The sequence below is a fragment of the Garra rufa genome, chromosome 11 (assembly GCF_049309525.1).
Source record: "Garra rufa chromosome 11, GarRuf1.0, whole genome shotgun sequence".
NCBI lineage: Eukaryota > Metazoa > Chordata > Actinopteri > Cypriniformes > Cyprinidae > Garra > Garra rufa.
The window spans coordinates 26,315,545-26,334,560 of record NC_133371.1 but is presented as its reverse complement, the minus strand read 5'-3'; the positions used below and the strand labels follow the sequence as shown (position 1 = coordinate 26,334,560).

The 19,016-nt window shown below is 36.8% G+C and overlaps 1 protein-coding gene and 1 long non-coding RNA gene across 4 annotated transcripts; one reads left to right on the top strand and one right to left on the bottom strand.

The window, feature by feature from the left end:
* Nucleotides 1-4,163: 4,163 nt before the first annotated feature.
* LOC141345097 (uncharacterized) lies at nucleotides 4,164-10,050 on the bottom strand. Its single transcript, XR_012356933.1, has 2 exons — nucleotides 9,728-10,050; nucleotides 4,164-4,627 (listed from the first exon to the last, which is right to left on the bottom strand). It is a non-coding gene; the product is annotated as an uncharacterized lncRNA (long non-coding RNA).
* Nucleotides 8,916-18,985, top strand: nr2f2 (nuclear receptor subfamily 2, group F, member 2). 3 transcript variants are annotated; one of them, XM_073849961.1, is made up of 3 exons: nucleotides 8,916-9,301; nucleotides 14,108-14,635; nucleotides 16,468-18,985. In XM_073849961.1, the coding sequence occupies exons 1-3, from the start codon at nucleotides 9,262-9,264 to the stop codon at nucleotides 16,740-16,742; spliced, it is 843 nt and encodes a 280-aa protein (XP_073706062.1). In that variant the 5' UTR covers nucleotides 8,916-9,261; the 3' UTR covers nucleotides 16,743-18,985. The 3 variants fall into 3 exon arrangements, with proteins under 3 accessions (XP_073706062.1, XP_073706061.1, XP_073706060.1); XM_073849960.1 differs by lacking the exon at nucleotides 8,916-9,301 and adding an exon at nucleotides 11,887-13,079; XM_073849959.1 differs by lacking the exon at nucleotides 8,916-9,301 and adding an exon at nucleotides 11,887-13,079 and having other exon boundaries at nucleotides 14,090-14,635.
* Nucleotides 18,986-19,016: the final 31 nt, after the last annotated feature.

The window sequence follows — 19,016 nt, the reverse complement described above, 5'->3', positions numbered from 1 at the left end:
CTGGAGAGCTATCATTTATCCTTGTAAAGATTTACCGCTCACTATCGCTGTCTGTGGACTGACACAGCGCATTGTATCATGTGGAAATCGTGCCTGATTTTCCTCTGCGTTTATAAATAAAATGCTACAGGCGTAACTGTTGTGAAACTTCGGGTTACGTTATGACTGGATAAATGTTATAATGCTTTCTGTCAAGCACTTTAGCTGAACAAAAGCAGAGTGCGTCGTTTGTTTTCAAGCTGTGAAAAACAGCAGAAAAGCAGCTTTCTTTTCACACTATTTACCGTGTAGTATTTGAACCATGCAGTAATACAACGGCGTTTCCTTGACATGTTGTAAGCGTTGACCCAGTGCCCTGTCTCTCTGACATTCACACCTCTTACTCTTGCTGAATGGAATGCAGATGCTTTTGTTTGCAACTTACCATATGGGCAGAGACTCGTAGTGAGGCCACAACTCTCTGACTTTTCCTTCAGAAGTTCTGCTGGGAAGACTTCCCTCAAATGGTGCAATAGGTGAAAATGTGTTGAAAGGTGTCTTTTTAGAAAGCCTCATTGTATAGAAAGATTGAACATCTGGCTGTGTTTTGAGAGGATGCAGAAATTTGACTGATACATTCATTTATATTACATCTATTGTAGTTTTCCATATTCTGTTTGATTAAACGTCATGTACTGAGTTTTTAAACTAAGATCAAAGATTGTGGTTTATATTGTTTAGCACTTATGTGTTAAGAACATCTAAATGGACATCTAAAAAGCACCTGATTTTTTAAGACATTATTGAATGTTACATAAAGCATCAGAAATGTATAGCGACACTAGAACAAGTTTGGTCATGTTGAAACTCTAACCACCGCACAGAATAAAAGCACTGATACTAAAGTGTTAAATTTGGTCCTCTGCCAAAAGGAACTAGAACTCTACTTTGTAAGATATTATTTAATAATTAGCCATCACATTAGCCAACTTGAAGACTACTTATTAAAGACAAATTATATACCTATCACAATATCCGCAAATATTTTCCTTAAATCTTTTCAGATCATGCTTCTGTTATTAAACCTGAGGAATTGACAATCTTAGTTATTTTGTCACTTATATCACGGCCTGAATTAATGTCCTGGATTTTGAACCTCTTTCTTCAGGGCAAGAGGAAGCAGAGTAGTACTACGTTGTTGGGACCAAACAGCTCTTAATGGAGGTGACAAAACAAACGTCCTTAGAGAAAACTTCAAGAGCCAGTTACATGAGCACTTCAGGGCCTGCAGCTGAAGTTTACCCGGACACCGCTTCTTTCAGGGGGCTCACATAAACATTACACTCTCTGTCTGGGTAATTGATCCCAAATCTTGTTTGACAACGTTTTTTCACTGCAGACACTTCACATGCTTCCTGAACATAGCTGAGCTTTTTTGGCCGCGTTGCAAATACCACAACAACTCAGCACTCATTAAATCTTGTGCTGAGTGTTCTCTGCCTTACCACTGCCAGTGTGTGTGTGTGTGTGTGTGTGTGTGTGTGTGTGTGTGTGTGTGTGTGTGTGTGTGTGTGTGTGTGTGTGTGTGTGTGTGTGTGTGGTTTAGTTCATTTTTCGCACTAGCTCTGTTTGCTGTCTCCCTTATCCGTTACATTTAATATTTATATGAATATATGGATATTTCCTGCACAGATTTCCATTTAGTGAGTGTTTAATGCATGCAGAAATTGCTAGTAAACTTTACAAACATGACCCTGGACCACAAAATCTTAAGTCTTAAGTAGCATGGGTATATTTGTAGCAATAGCCAAAAATAGAATGTATGGGTCAAAATTATTGATTGTTATTTTATGCCAAAATTCATTAGGATAGTAAGTAAAGATCATGTTCCAAGAAGATATTTTGTAAATTTTCTACCATAAATATATCAAAACTTAAGTTTTGATTAGTAATATACATTGCTAAGAACTTAATTTGGACAACTTTAATGGTGATTTTCTCAATATTTAGATTTTTCTGCACCCTCAGATTCCAGATTTTCAAATAGTTGTATCTTAGCCACATAATGTCCTATCCTAACAAACCATACATGGATGGAAAACTTATTTGATTATGTATTAATCTCAAATTAAAACAAAATTGATCCTTATGACTGATTTTGTGATCCAGGGTAACAAATAATTACGGCAAGTAACACATTGAATTTTGGAAGTAGAAAGACTGAAGTAATACTTTCTTTTTAGAAAGTACTCCCATAAGTTTATTTTTTTACAAAACATACAAAACGCAAAATTATTTTTAAATAAATAGTATTAGTTAGTTGTGTGTGTGTGTGTGTGTGTGTGTGTGTGTGTGTGTGTGTGTGTGTGTGTGTACCTGGTATTCATCACGTTGTGGGGACCAAATGTCCCCACAAGGATAGGAATACCAGTAGATTTTGACCTTGTGGGGACATTTCTCAGGTCACCATGAGGAAACAGGCTTATAAATCATACACAATGAGTTTTTTTGATGAAGTAAAAGTGTGCACAATCTCCTGTGAGGGCTAGGTTTAGGTGTAGGGTAGGTGTAGGGCAATAAAAAGTACGGTTTGTACAGTATAAAAACCATTACGCCTATGGAATGTCCCCATAAAACATGTAAACCCAACGTGTGTGTGTGTGTGTGTGTGTGTGTGTGTGTGTGTGTGTGTGTGTGTGTGTGTGTGTGTGTGTGTGTGTGTGTGTGTGTAGAATTAATTGAATTCAAAATTCAAATTTATGGCCCTATGTTGAAAACCACAAATGATTAGCGTTGTATCTGCTGTTATTTCTTTAACTTTGAAGGCTAAATTATTTGCATGACAGGATCAGCTGACTGACAGGATCATCTGTGATATCAATGACTTTATTCTTGCAAACAGTTTTTGTATCTAGTACTGTAAAAGTGGCATTAGCAGTTCAGCCGTTTTGTTTCAACTACTCCAAAAGTCAAATAATTAAACTGTAAGACATTTAGTAAAGGATTAAATGTAGATACACTCTTTATAATAAAGGCTCTTCACGATATAGAAGAACCTTTTTGTCTAAATGGTTCCATAAAGAACCTTTAACATCTGAAGAACGTTTCTGTTTCACAAAAGGTTCTTTGTGGTGAAAGAAGGTTCTTCAGATTATAAAAATGTAAGAAAGAGATGGTTCTTTAAAGAACATTTGACTGAATGGTTATTTGTGGAACCAAAAATGGTTCTTCTATGGCATCGCTGTGAAGAACCTTTTAAGCACCTTTATTTTTAAGAGTGTATGTGTGTCTAAATACGTTACTCCCAAAGAGTCAATGTCAGTTTTCTCCAAAAAACGTTTCATAATATATTCAGAAGCATTTGAGGTAAAAGTGCGAACTCAAACTTAAAACCTTTACCAACGTCTAAGTCGTCCACATTAGAAAACAAGCTGCTTTCAATTACAGACAGCAAGAACACACTCTTTCTCTCTTTCCCTCCTTCTGTCTTTCCCATCTCTTTTCTTCTGCTTTAGCTGCTTGATTACTTTTGAAAACATTTATATTCCCTAATAACTTGGGTTTAGTCTAGTGGCCGGTGATTAAATCCAGACTGGTACAGTAAATGCAGAAGAGTATATGTGGAAAATAATGTCTATCTATAATTGTTCATAGCAGCTAAAGAAATGGAAACTTTTATGGTAATTTTTGCAATAAAAACGTCAGTTACAGCTCCACATTAAATGAAGATTTAGAGCTCTGCTACAACCAGCATTTAGTTATTTGCGAAATGACATTTTTCACTAAAGTTTTAGATTTGAAATTGAAATGCTGTAGACTTCATAAGAAAGGTATGAAGACAAATCCCTGGTAGCTAAAGACGTACTTTTTGCGAAACTGCCCATAAACGATAGATAGATAGATAGATAGATAGATAGATAGATAGATAGATAGATAGATAGATAGATAGATAGATAGATAGATAGGTAGGTAGGTAGGTAGGTAGGTAGGTAGGTAGGTAGGTAGGTAGGTAGATAGATAGATAGATAGATAGATAGATAGATAGATAGATAGATAGATAGATAGATAGATAGATAGATAGATAGATAGATAGATAGATAGATAGATAGATAGATAGATAGATAGATAGATAGATAGATAGGTAGATAGGTAGATTTATATGTAATAATAACAAACAACATGCATACAGGACCCATGTTTATTTACTTTACTTGTGCTTTTGGCAAAAAATTATTATACAGTTTATACTTTTCTTTCATTACATTTTTTTTTTTTTTAGAAAAATACAGTGCTACTTTTTCTGTTGCATTATTTAAACATACAGTATTCGCAGAATTACAATACATACATACTTTATTTCAAGCTGTCGTTGTCACTGGAGCCAATGATCCTTTTACCTATAAAAGAATCTATTACAGGTTAGTTGCTCCAGTGGTTCAAAAGCATACATTAAGGCCTACCTTCCCTGCTTTGTCATTGTGAGATCCATGGCGTGAAGTTCCTCCTCCCATCATGCATTTGGTGTTGATGTCAACGTCACCACTCAGCATTCTTCAGTTCCCACAGCGGCCGTGTCCTCTGTCCTCGTCACGGTCCTGCAGAGGTCTGAGACAATGCACAGCTAGTCTGCCAGAACGTCGCATTCTACCTATAGTTTCGAACAGTTGATTATAGTAAATTGTCAGTAGCAACAAAATTATAGCTATGTTGTCTGTCATCTTATTTGTACTTGTTTAAATGTAACAAAGGATGAATGTGGTGATGATTAAATGTAAAAATACAATGAACAATACTAATACTAATATATAAGTATAAATTATTTGCATCACATTTTTTTGTAACAGGGTTTTTAACTTTTTGTCAAATTTGGAAAAATGAAGTGGAAAATGGAAGTTTGCCATTCAGTCTAAGACGAGATTATTTAAACAAATTAAGCTTTTGCTGTTTAAATTGACACTGTAATCCATCATTGGAGAATCGAACTCTGTGATCTATCATGATTCTGCTGGCTTCTTAGATTGGCCCTTAGGGCAAACAGAAATAGACAGGGAGAGGGTAACCTGCACCAATTGAACGAATCAATCATGTAGAGACTTGTACACACACTTACAGCAAAAGGTGTTTTTGATAAGAATTTAATTGCCAAAAATCTGATTTAATAATCGTTTTATATATAAAAATGTTGATCATCCTTTGTTTTTTGTAAAATTTATCAATGATTTTTTTTCATAGCTTGTAATCAAAGACTGTATATGTATAGTAAGAACCAACAAAATGTATGAAGTACTAAACATTTGCTAATGCCATACATGCATACAACACAGCCCAACTGCGGAATACAAATAGAAATAATCACTTCGAAATCTTCATTTATAATCATATGCTGCCTGTTCTAGATTGTCTGCATATGGCAAACAATTTGCACAATCCATTATCACATACTGCGTATCATATCAGATTAATGACAGAAGTTAGTTTTGAATTATTTTTAGTTGACCCTTTACCTGTATAAATTCAGTATGACACTTTATCTGTATACATTATACCTTCTTTATACTTCTGCTAAACCTGTGGAAACTATCTGTAATTCCACTACAACACTTTGTGTAACAGGTCATGAGTATCCCTTCAGTCTCGCTGCAGTCTGGTATTATTGCTACGGTATATGAAACAAGAAAGGGACATTGAAAGACTTCCCACACAGTTACATTTTGAAGTCTATGCTATATGGGTGTAGGCTATACTTTCATAAGATCTTTTTTCAAGGACTGTGGCAACAATCGGTCCATGTTCTTGTCTTAAAGAGTGAAATACATAGCAAGAACTTCTTGTCCTGTGAAGAAGCAGTAAGTCTTCTGAATTCCCAGGGCAATGGTGTTGTTTTAAGACTGAAGGTAATGCTGAACAAATTACACCATATTTGGGCACAGAGCCAGGCTTCTGTAGAGAATAAAACCATAATCCTATTCAATTTGCCCGTAACCGATATGAGATTTTCTTCAATGAGTTGGAAGAATATGTCAAGGGGAGTTTTTTTAGATCCATTTAAATGACAAACAATAAAAACGACAGGATTGCGTGAGAAAATACTTCAAAAGTTTTCTGTGTTATTTTGGATTAATGTATTGGGAGTAATCATAATCATCAGATTGTAAACATGCTGAAGTGTCTTTTCCCTTTTTAGTAGTAAAATTATACATGTAGGTGGAACTGAACAATAAACTATAGTGCCAGCAGGCATAATTTAATTGCTTTAGTGAAAGTTCAGACCACATCCACATATTAGAAATATATTTAGTTTATGAAAACATTTAATGCTATCTGTCATGTACATTTTAGACTGCCAGCAAGTTGATAAGTTAAGCTTTTTCTGTACTGACTTAGTCAGGCTGGTGTATTAAAAAAAAAATGTGGTTCATACTTAATTAGTTTATATAATTAAAATAAAATGTTTAATATCATTACAAATATTTTTGTTTTGTATACTCATATTTAAAATACTAATAGGCTATTAAAAATATTATTACAAATTTCAAAGCAAGAATATGTGCACACATTGTATGTTTACAAGTGTAATCAGTATGAAAATAAATTGATAATGCTTCCTTTACATCTAGTAAAATAAATACAAACGGCTAATTTGCAAACGCAAATTTATTGCTGTATTGGCCAAGAGAATTGTAATTGCTAATTACTGCGAAATGTCTGAAAATGCTTTACCCTCACAACAGATGTGCTATATAGACTGCAACCACACCAGCTGACAGGTCTATTACTTGCTCGTTTGGACACGTTTTAAACCACACCGTCTGATCCAGTGGTTTTCAATCCTTCAAATAAGAGAGACAAAATGTGCAGTGCTGTGGCTTCCCAGGACCAGGAATGAAAACCACAGGTCAGCATTCCGCAGCGATAATAATAATAACAATAATAATAATAATAATAATAATAATAATAATAATAATAATAATAATAACAAAGTTAAAACTAAATTATTGAGACCAGTGTTACGTCTTGGTATAATACCAAATATGTCAGTCTTTCATTAGCATGATGCATCCAATTATCTATGATTGACTTAATATTTGTGAGGTGCGATTGTAAATTTTCTTACATTTTTTCGGTAATGGTTAGATATTTAAAATATACATATTTATGTATTTCTGACTTCTGATTTGCCTTAATCAGTCTCCTCGTGTTGATTAGCCTGGTTAACCTTTGCTCCGTACTGGGTCCGTAAGGGTTAATCAGGCCGGGATCTCAGTGACCCGAGGGTCAGATTCCCTCTATCTCTTGCTTGAAGGATACGGTGGAGGCAGCGATAAGATTAGGGTGAACTTTCCTCTTCCAACCCATCAAAGCGCAATAGACACCTGCGCCTAAACCTGCGCTCGCAAAGCTTTTGAGAATTACTAGCCTATCATGTTTGCGACTTAATACGAACAAAATAAATATACCATGAGTGTTTAATAAAAAGAAGGGAGGGAAAAAGTAGCCTATATTTTTGTGTTCGATATAATATTTTATATATTAAATAATCAAGCAGTATTAAGCCGTTTCTTTTAAGGTTTAACGTCTAGTGTAAGATGCAGTCGGCTGATGCAGAGATTTGCTGCGGTTTGGATATTCAATGTCTATCGATTTATTCGCGTATAACTCCTCTTACAGGAGTCACATCTTACACACCCGTGTCCCAGCGTGCGTACTTTACTTTACAAACAATAATAAAGTGATTTACCCCTTTCTTCGCGTCCCAGCCATGGAAAATCGTTAAAGATCCTGCTATTTGTGTGTGATCAGTAAATATTTAGTGTAGTGTCTCGTCCTAATCGATGGAGGTCCCGATGGGGGAGCGCTATTGTGTGTGTGGACGCTTGCTGAGCTCTGTGTGTAAGGACTCTTTCTTGTGCAGTGCGTTTTACAATGATAAATGTACCAGGACGACTTTGCTTGCACTTTACTGATCAACATCAAGTTGCTTGAAAACGGCTCTTGTCCAAAGTTCCTTCAGCGCAACCACGATTACAAGCTATTTTTAAGAGCAAAGTGATTAATTTCTACTCGGTTGCTGGTGGCGTTTGCTTTTATTTTGTGATCTTTCAGAGGTGGAACAAATAACCTAGTGAATAAAACTTTGTTTTGGGGATTTTAATGTAATGTACTTTATGTAATTAGCAACTTGTGTCACATTTGAGGCCTTTGTATTAAGACTGTATATTAATATAATTCAGAGTGTCTACAGATTTGCGTTGGAAATGCTGTTAGGCTTTAAATAATGTGATATGAATACAGGCGTTTGTTTGTTGTTTATTTATGTCTATTGAATGGTTGTATATGTATGATACTCTGTTCATCTAGCTTGCATTTGTTTTTATAAGCTGCTACTTAGACCTGGAACTTAACTCTCCTGTGCATAGCAAAAAGACAATTAAAGCGCCGTGCGTAAACAACTCTTAAAACCTATCAGGCATTGGCGGAATTACTTTACTTCAACCATAATTGTCTGCTATACGGCAAATTGACGTCACTCGTGAATGTAGGAGTAGGCTATAGCTTAGACGTCTTACCACTGCATACTACCAGCAGTGCTTACTACCAGCTTTGTTTTTATTCAGACACCAGCAGCCTAAGTATCAAACCCTTATTGATGGGATGTTCTCATGTGCATTCTTGTAGATTTATGGTTATGCCTCTTCATGAACTTAATGACATATTAAAACAATATTTACATAACGGTTAAGGTTTATTGCATCAATTATCGAAATTCATTGATCTAATAAAGTCCTCACTTTGGACTTAACCATTGAAAAGCGACAAAGGCATATCACTGTTACTAGTTTGCACATAAACAGACAGGTGTCTCTCCTGACTTCACCCCCTCCCTCCCCCAATCACACAGCCCACACAAAGCAACTGCACTGAGGAGGCTATTTACCTTCTGTGGAAAAGAAAAAGACGCACTGGAGCATCTTCTGTCTTTTTTGTTTTTAAACAAAAACAAAACAAAAAAATCTCTATCTTCAAAGTCATCAACACGACTCCATTAGGATATGTACTAAATATTAACATGTGATTTAAGCGTCGCAGAAAAGTTTGACCGATTTTGCTTGTCGGTTTGTCTTTTTTCCCTCCCTAAAGTTTTAGTAATCATTCAAATAAACAGAGAGCCGCATTTTTGTGTATAAATCCGTCTGTGGAAAAGGAAACGTTGATTCCACTTCCAAACAGAGGGTTAATTCGCACAGAAAGAGAAGACTAAGTATATTTTTCATATAGGAGAGGATGCATCACGGGGAAGACGAATCAACATCATATGCATTTGGTATGTTTGGGCTATAATTGTTGAGAGTCAAACATCACTTAGCATGTACATATTATTTGGAATATGTATGTTAAAGTGAACCTGGTTGTTTTTTGTGTTGTGAATTCATTCACAATATTGATTAAAATTATTTTTTAAATGAACACTGCATCTACAGCAAACGCATCCTTGTGCGGAACACTTTGTCCATTCATTTTTATAATCATCGCAAGTTGGTACGCATTATTTTATTTTTATTTTATTATCATTTCTTTCTTTTTGGTCTTTGTCTATAATTTTGCTGATATTTAAGAAGTGATGTTGGTGTATCGCATGCATGTCTCTCTTTGCGTCTTTACTAGTCGTATTCTTGCTTTGAAAAGAGAAAAACAAATATGAGACATCCGTTTGCTTTGCAAGTTAAAGTGTGGAAATAAGAGCACTTACCTTGATCTTAAGGTAAAATCCACTTTGCATCGGTACGCTATAATTTACTTCTGCGGTATTGCTTTCGGCTGTCTTGTTCACATACAGGCTTTTGAATGGTCAGAGATGAGGTACGGTGCTCACTTTTGCTCGTTTCAATAAACTGGCCAAAATTAACCGAAACGCTGCAATACTCCCGTGCGTGAACAACACTGTGGAGAAATGTGTGGAAGAGACCTACAAGCGCACCTCTGCAACGTCCAAGTCAATTAGAAGGAAATCTCAAAAGCATTAATCAGATTAAAATAGGCGCATGTTACTTTGGTGTATGTGAGAGGCGAGCGACCGATGTAGTTTCCATTTAAGATGGCTCTTCCACCTTAAAGAGCGATTTCAGGCAGAAATAATCCAAACGCTAGGGGGCGCCCATATACTGTTGTACGTCCAGTCTTCAGCATTTTCCTCCGAGGCAGCATATGCTGTGATTTAGCACTGTACGTTTTGCAGTGGACCCAACTCCGACAACCCCTGGTGATACAGAAAGTAGACTTCAACAAGCGAGCTTTTGAGAAAAAAAAAGTGCTCTGACTTATAACCCGAGGAGCGAAAAGGGAGACACCTCATTTGACCACCCCGAGGCTCCCAGCGAACGTCTATGGCAATTAACATAAAACGTCTGGGCTTCAGCTTTCTCAATGAGCATCATTCATCTTATGTTTGCTTGTTTTAAAACGTTTTAATGTTTAAAAAAACAGTGATGCATTCGAGGAAGTTGTGGGATATTTTATTAACTTTACTGAGTAAGATATATGTAGCATGCCAAGGGCCTAAAAGCACAGTAATCCTAAAATTCTCTTTTGTTATATGAGAACTCGCTGAATCGCAGTATCTCTGCATAAAAACACACTTTATTAAGGGCCGTTTGACCTTCGATACACGTAGGAATAAATCAATGTATTATGATAAGTTTAAAAAAACTAATATTCATTACTTTATTGCTAGTAGTCATGATTAGAACGGAAGGAGACAACAGCATATGTGGCAATTGGTGCTGATTTCCATAAGTAAGACTGTAAATTGTGTGGATAACGGTATAAACATTAGTAATCATCATATATCTTTTTTGGATTTTGAAGGTATATACACGAAAAGGCATTCGACTTAAATTCAAGACCTCTACGTGATACTCCAATACAATGGATATTTTGGATACATTTATTGGATTGGTATATTAAAAACAAACGCAACGTAAATATGTAAGCTATTCATGTTCTGATAGAATTAAACAACTCTAATATTCACAGAAATATGGTTTGCACACATTCTGACTCTGGTTGATTTTTTTATGAATTTGGTAAGATTGTTTCATTATTGCAGACAAAGTAGAGTTTCGCATATATCTTTGACATATTACAGTGTAAGTAGGCTACTCGAACTTACACCAGTAGCCTTTCGCGTAAATTGCTTGTTCCCTTGTGGACGGTCTGTGTTTTAAATATATTTGTCTGTACATTATTGACTTGATAAATGATATGCAGTTTCATGATTTATAACGAGGCGTTAATGCGGATAAATGGATTAATGAAACTGACCAAATCATATAGGTTGCGGCCAGTCTATATAAATGTAACAAAAAGGTAGCATATGCAATGCTTGTAACACGCATTGGAAAATCAAAATCTAAATGACAGAAATATAATTATCACAAAGATATTATTTTTGTTGCCAAATAACATAAGAGGGATGGTAGCTTATTATTTTAAAAAATAACATATTTAAAATATCATAATATTGATTTTTGAAAAGCCTCGGACCCTGTTGGTGGTGAAAGCGGCTCTAAAAGATACGGCAATCGTGGATTTTATTTCAAATACATAAAAATAATGAACATGTATTGCGATCATTTTTCTATCGCACTGTATACTACTGTCTTTAGGACCAAGCGGCTCCTCGACCCTTTTTCCTGGCTTTGGCAAAGAACCAAGTAGCACAAGTGCCGACTAGCCAATAGGGTTCAGGGGGAGGTCCGTGAGCTCTGACCAGTCAAACACAGTCACTTTCCATATATGGCAACTCATCTCCATGGTAACGTGTGCTAAGTTGCAGCAGTCGTGTCAAAGTTCACTATATAGAGAGCTCAGTGAGCTGATCAGAGAGAAAGCATTCTGCCAGCCCAGCGCCTACAAATCGCAGTCACTTCCTAACCTCCCCCTTTTTAACATATTTGATCACTTTGATTCTCTGTTCTCTCTCTTATTATTTTTACGCGCATGAAGGAGGTTCTATAGGTTGTGATCTTTTTGTTTTATTATCAGTCCTGCTTGCCGGAGAGTTGACTTCATATTTGACTCGAGCACAGGCTGCAACTGCGCGCGGCTGCTAGCGCTACCTCATCTGAAGAAAAGGAAGAAGCGGCAATATTTTTTTGCCAGTTGTTGGTTTTCTTCAAGACTTTACGCTGGAACTTCTCGCGTGTCGCAAGTATCTCTGAAAGCTGCGTGTTTCTGTGCGTCCGACCATCGCTACACACGTGAAGTTCTCTGTCCTGCTCTGTTCGTATCTTCTTCCGCCGTGTTTATTTCCCATTTTTTCCTTGATGGGTTTACTGGATGGATGACTGCAAGTGCCCCTGGACTTGGCCTCTAAGAGCAAGGCTGCTATTCGGCGTGTCTTTGCTTCAGTTTTAACCACATGCCAGGTAACGCTATTTCAGTCAAGAAATAGACTACTGTTTGTCGTCGGTGCGCAACTTTGAACGGACATTCAGACTCTAAGCGACCGTGCCGATCCTGAATTATTTATTTTACCTTCCTAAGTGATAAAGGCACCGTGCTGCGTTATTATTTTTTGAAACAAAGCATTCCGAAACCAAAAACGGGGAACAAAAAGTTTTTTTAACGTTGACTGATAGATATGGCAATGGTAGTGTGGAGAGGCTCCCAGGACGATGTGGCCGAGACCCAGGGCACCCTCTCATCGCAAGCCCAAGGAGGACTATCCCTTCCAACCCCTCAACCAGGCCAGCTGGGTCTGACGGCCTCTCAGGTTGCCCCTCCGACCCCTCAGACACCCGTTCAAGGACCCCCGAACAACAACACACAGTCCACCCCGACGAACCAAACGACGCAGAGTCAGTCGGAAAAGCAGCAACCACAGCACATAGAGTGTGTGGTTTGCGGGGACAAATCCAGCGGCAAACACTATGGCCAGTTCACTTGCGAGGGGTGTAAAAGCTTTTTCAAACGGAGCGTACGAAGGAACCTCACTTACACATGCCGTGCCAACAGGAATTGTCCCATTGACCAGCACCATCGCAATCAGTGTCAGTACTGCCGCCTCAAAAAATGCCTCAAAGTTGGCATGAGACGGGAAGGTATTCGGATTTTTGTTGTTTTACTGCTGTCTTTGTCTTTTGTATTTAGCCTGATTAAACCGTGCATGCTACGTCCCCCATGTATTTCATCCCCGACTCTTCTCTCTCAGTCTGCCCGACCACAGCACACGAAGGAACCGCCTATAGCGCTCGAGTCTGAGCGGTATCTCGGCGCCCGTAATGCTCGAATAATGAACACACTCTCTCAAGCGACTATTTCACATTTTGCATGTTCGCAACGTTAAACAGATCACCACTTTTATTTGGAGAAGAAAACACTTGCATTCGTCTTGATTTTTTAAATAATATCACTGCAGATATGCCGTGCGGTTATGGCGAGGGAGTATGGAGAGGCAGCGTCAAAATCACATACACACACACACACACACACACACACAGACACTAGGCTAGGGTCTCCAGATCGACCGCAATCTACATTGCTCTTCTCCGATATAAAAGTAAATAATAATCACTGCTGCGCTTATGTTAGTATTTATTTGAATAAACGTTCCGCCAGACACCCAGTTCGCTCGCAGATTCTCTATAGACAGCAGAACTGACTGTGTCGCTAGCTAAATAGGTTAAGGGTTAGCATTCATGTCTTTCTTTGTGCATGTATTCACTGGACTCATGTTTTCTACTGTGAAACAATTATTTGACAAGTACACTAAATTTAAACATTTGCCAATATCTATTTTGCTGTTAAATAAAACATAGGATTTGACTGTAATTATTTTCTGTGTATGCAGTGCACGGTGCAGAATATTATTGAGTATATCGTGAATCTAGTTTATTATTATTTTTTTTTAATTATTAGACTTACCAGTAGATTCATGAAGGCCACACTGATAGTTTAAAAGTTCTGCACGTGTCAAGTGACATAATAATTGATTGTATCAATGCAATTGGTGTAGTTCTCTAAACAAATTGTGTGGTAACACACCAAGTGAAGTAGAAACAAGGTCAAGCTATGTTTTGTTGTTGTAGAATTCAAGCATCAATATCTACAGTTTCTCTTTTTACTGCAGCCGTGCAAAGGGGACGGATGCCACCCACACAGCCACACCATGGTCAGTTCGCCTTGACAAATGGGGACCCACTGCACTGCCATTCCTACTTATCCGGATATATCTCTCTACTACTACGAGCGGAGCCCTACCCAACTTCTCGGTATGGCAGTCAATGCATGCAGCCCAACAACATCATGGGCATCGAGAACATTTGTGAACTGGCAGCCAGGATGCTGTTTAGTGCGGTAGAGTGGGCCAGGAATATTCCCTTCTTCCCAGACCTCCAAATTACTGACCAGGTTGCCCTTTTGAGGTTGACCTGGAGTGAGTTGTTTGTGCTCAACGCTGCTCAATGCTCCATGCCGCTCCATGTGGCTCCACTTCTGGCGGCGGCTGGGCTCCATGCCTCCCCCATGTCTGCGGACAGAGTGGTCGCCTTTATGGACCACATTAGGATCTTCCAAGAACAAGTAGAAAAGCTCAAAGCTTTGCACGTTGACTCTGCTGAATACAGCTGTTTAAAGGCCATCGTTTTATTCACTTCAGGTAAGTTTTAATTTTATAAACATCTATTTTATATTTTAGTGTGTTTGTACTGTAAAGGAACGTGGATTATTTTAAAATCTAGAAGAGCGTGTGTGTGCTAGTTTTAGCCTACTTATCTGTAAACGTTATTAAAAAATGCACCTCGTAATAGCCACGTAAGTGTAAATATTTTGCAGAGCTCTCTGGTAGTAATTTCATTGTAAAATTAGGAAAATTATTTCTTATCCCTAATAATTTTTAAAAGTCTTAGACGTATCATCAGTATAATACAGCAATTATATTTAACGCTTAAGCTCCTTTAAGAATGAAATGGTGAAACAATTAATATTTTGTGACAGCCAGCAGTACATAAAGACTGTTATTTGTACGCATTCAAAATATCGTAAAATGTAAATTTACCTATAGCGCCTATTAGCTACGTAGTCTTGATTTAAAAAATAATAATAATGTAAATACAGATAATGTAAGAAAATATGCACGATCTACTCACAAAGTCTAAATTGTAGCTTTATTCATATTTTGCTATAGTTTCACAATACATCAACATAATAAGATCTTGAAGGGCAATCAATTATTTGTATTTATTTGCAATGACAGATATTAAGGATGTCATGCTCGAAGGGAGGGGTGAGGCTGTAGGAAAGGGAAGAAAGGCCTAATGCTCCGTTTACACATATCACAGCCCAGCTTTACACTGGAGCCGATAGTTTAAATTGATAGATATTTTAATGTTGCGATAAACACCAATGGCTAGTTTTGTTTAATTGTCCTTTTATTGTGGCGGGCGACAAGACATTTTTGTGCGTTGTTAAAAGCTCACAGTTCTTCCTTGTTTTGTTAGGATGATCTAGGGATCCAAGACACATGCTGGACTCGTTCCAGAACTGGGTCATGACCCTGACTTCCTTTCTTTATTTGTGTATCACAGAGCTAAAGCGAAAAAGTTTAACAGATTTTAAACTTCATGGCGAATATATTTCTCTCTGAAATTTATGACTGGAAAAGCTTTAGTCACAGTTGCACAATAAAGATTGCCCCAGAATGCAAATATACTGTTTTGCTTCCTTCACAGATAATGTTCTCTACAAACATAACATATAAATGAATCAAAACTTAAAAGAAGAAATATTAGCGGAACTGTTGTTAACATTACACTTTTAAAAGTTCATGTCATGTAGGGCAGCATTTTGCAATCACTTTATTGATTTAAAGACTTATACCACCTCCTGTGGATATTTTGCTCTTCGAGTTTGTTGGCGTTCTTTAAAAAATGGGGTTTAAAAGTTTGGGGTTAAAGGATGTGTTGGGTTTATAAACGTTAAAAAAAATAACACAGACAGTATAATACGCTTGCACTTCTTTTTTTTATTTCTTAACCTTTTTTATTATTGTCCTTCTGTTTATCTTTTTGACATAATAGTATGACCCACATGCTGCTAAATTGTCCTTTTTATGGGGATAATTTGAGTCACGATTAAAAAGCTTTAAAACAACTTGTACGTTGGAATGTTTACTCAGCTCTTATTTATAAAATACGTACCAGCAGAACTCCAGTGTATAAACGATATATGTTTCTCGTAAGGTATATGAATTCTAACGTAAAAACTAAAGTTAACTCGTATGGCGCGTATGATTTTCACAAAGCGAACGTTTTGTGCATTGCTTTAGTTAGGCTACATGTTATATCTTGTGATGTATAGTGTGTATATACTGACGTAATAGCAAAGTTGAATGAAAAAGGATGTGTTACTGTGGCTTGTCGTTTTGTAAATGGAAGGTCCAGGTGTCGAGTTGATGTAATAAACATTTGATTATCTCTCCATTCCTTATAGATGCTTGTGGCCTGTCAGATGTGGCCCATGTGGAAAGTTTGCAAGAGAAGTCCCAGTGCGCTCTGGAGGAGTACGTTCGGAGCCAGTATCCCAACCAGCCAACTCGATTTGGGAAGTTATTACTGCGCTTGCCCTCTCTCCGTACAGTCTCGTCTTCGGTCATAGAGCAATTATTTTTCGTCCGATTGGTAGGTAAAACCCCAATTGAAACCCTCATCAGGGATATGTTGCTGTCGGGGAGCAGTTTTAACTGGCCTTACATGTCGATTCAGTAGGCAGAAGGAATGATCAAAGGGGCTGTGACTACAATAGTTAGCGCTTCTTTTGTAGAAGGAAACGGCTGTTACACGAGTTTACTTTCAAGAAGAAAGACTTTCATACAATGACTGTGAATTTTAAAATTGAGACATTCAGTGAAGCCTCGAAATCCAGAGATTGCTCCCAGTGTCATTCTGAACAGTTTGTTCTAATGTTTTTTGTTTGTTTGTTGTTTTTTTGTAATAAATGCAAAAATGAAGAAATAAATAACCCACTAAAATTAATACAAAAGGGAAAAAAGGCAAAAGGAAAATAATTCAAGGATTTTCATAATCTTTTCTGGGACAGCAAAACTATAAAGTGCATTTAAGCGACAATTTGGAAAGATTAAGAAGAAAAGAAAAGAATTCTTTTTCCAAATTGCTTTATTGTCCTGTGTCCATGTATCTATAGCTGTTTTTGTAATTTGTGTTCCTCCTTTCTGGTTCCAAACCGGCCTATGTGATTCTGTAGTATGCAGTTGTTGGTTTTTTTTATTTTTTTATTTTTTATTTTTTATTATCATTTTTATTTTATTATTTTTTTCTAATAACCACGGCTTCTTCTAAAACAGTTCAGTAATGTAAAGACGTTCTTCGAGAATTAAAACTAAATCCACAGCAATATAGGCTATGCTTAATGCTGCAAGCGCACTTACTCTATCGATGTCCCTTAATGAACAAGAGTAGGGATTATTTTCTCGATCAACTCAAAATTATATACACAAAATGCCAGAGCACTAGTAATGTTCCAATGTCTTACACCACTATTCTAACTGATATAGACAGCCCTAAACCAATTTCCCCCAGAATGGATGCAAGAGCAATACTCACTCTGCAAAAACTATCAGTTATATGCGCCACAAAAGTATTTGCGAAATCTCATCGTATTGGTTGAGAGGTATGACCTGCCTCCATTTTTTAAATATTTGGGTTCGTGAATGGTGGTCAGGTTGTAACGCAAATTGTAGAACAACGTGTTTGATTTTGCAGTTAAGGAGACCCCCACTTAATATTTTCAGATGTATTGCAGGAACCCACCTTAAGTTGCGCCCATGCGAATTCTCGCTCAAGTGTTTTGCCATAGTAAACTGTATTTTGAACGTGGGGGAAATGATGGGTCATCATTCTTTTAATGATAAAGCAGCAGTATTAATAAGACGTCCCTATAAATGTCCCTCAACACTTAAAGCATTAAAGTGCCTGTACAGCGCAAATGTGTTATTAACGGTTACTGAAGTCTATACACCATGGGGAACACGCTTAGAATTTACAAAGTAAGTCTTATAATTGTTCATTTCACTTGAGGGAAAAAAAAAACACAAGTAGAGGCAGTATTCTTGTAAATATAGGTCAATTCATTTCAAGGACTTTTTCTTTATACAACGTATATGTGATTAAGAATAAAACTGTGGTTGCCAATTTTTTCGGTAATACAAATGTCTTCAAATGAGTGACAGACTTAGCTAGTAGCACTGAAAGTTCTGTTTGTAATGTACATACATATTAAGACAAATGTTTTTTTTTTCTTCCTTTCTTTTTCATGTATTTAGACTGTGAATGCATGGCCACAGGTCGCTAACCTATTTTACCTTTGATATATATATATAAATGTAAATGTTTTTGACTGTATAGATATAATCTGTGCATTCAGTACACTAGCCCTTGTATTTAAAAAGACAAAAAAAAAAGGAAAAAAAATGTTCGACGATAGGTTGACACTTAACAGGGTGAGCTGGTTTGGAAAGGGGTGGCTATTTTGACTTGGTGTTCTGCTCCTTTTCGGTCTGTAACAGATGCCTTGTGTGTGTATGTGTGAAAGCTTGCAATTTCGTCCTTGTTTTGAGGCTTTTCTTCAACACACAAGACACCATGTTGTGATTGGATAAAAAGGGATCATATTGTGTAGTTGATTGAACAGTTATTTTGGGCTGTTCTCTGCCACATATGGACCAGTGAATGATACATGATTGTAATTATGAACAGTTTAAACTGACCCACGTTTTTATATAAATATATAAAATATATTACTGCAGGGTATTGATAACGTATAGATACTTTTTTATTATTATTGATTATTATTAATTGCAAGTGATATACGTGAGTGTGTGTGGAAGTTTATAGTTGAAAACAATTCTTGTTTGTTTGTGTTAGCTTATTGTAAACAAGCATTCTGCTGTAAATTTGTTCTTGGTATTAAATTATAATTTATGAATTTGAAATCAAAAGGCTTTCAATGTTGTGTTATTCATT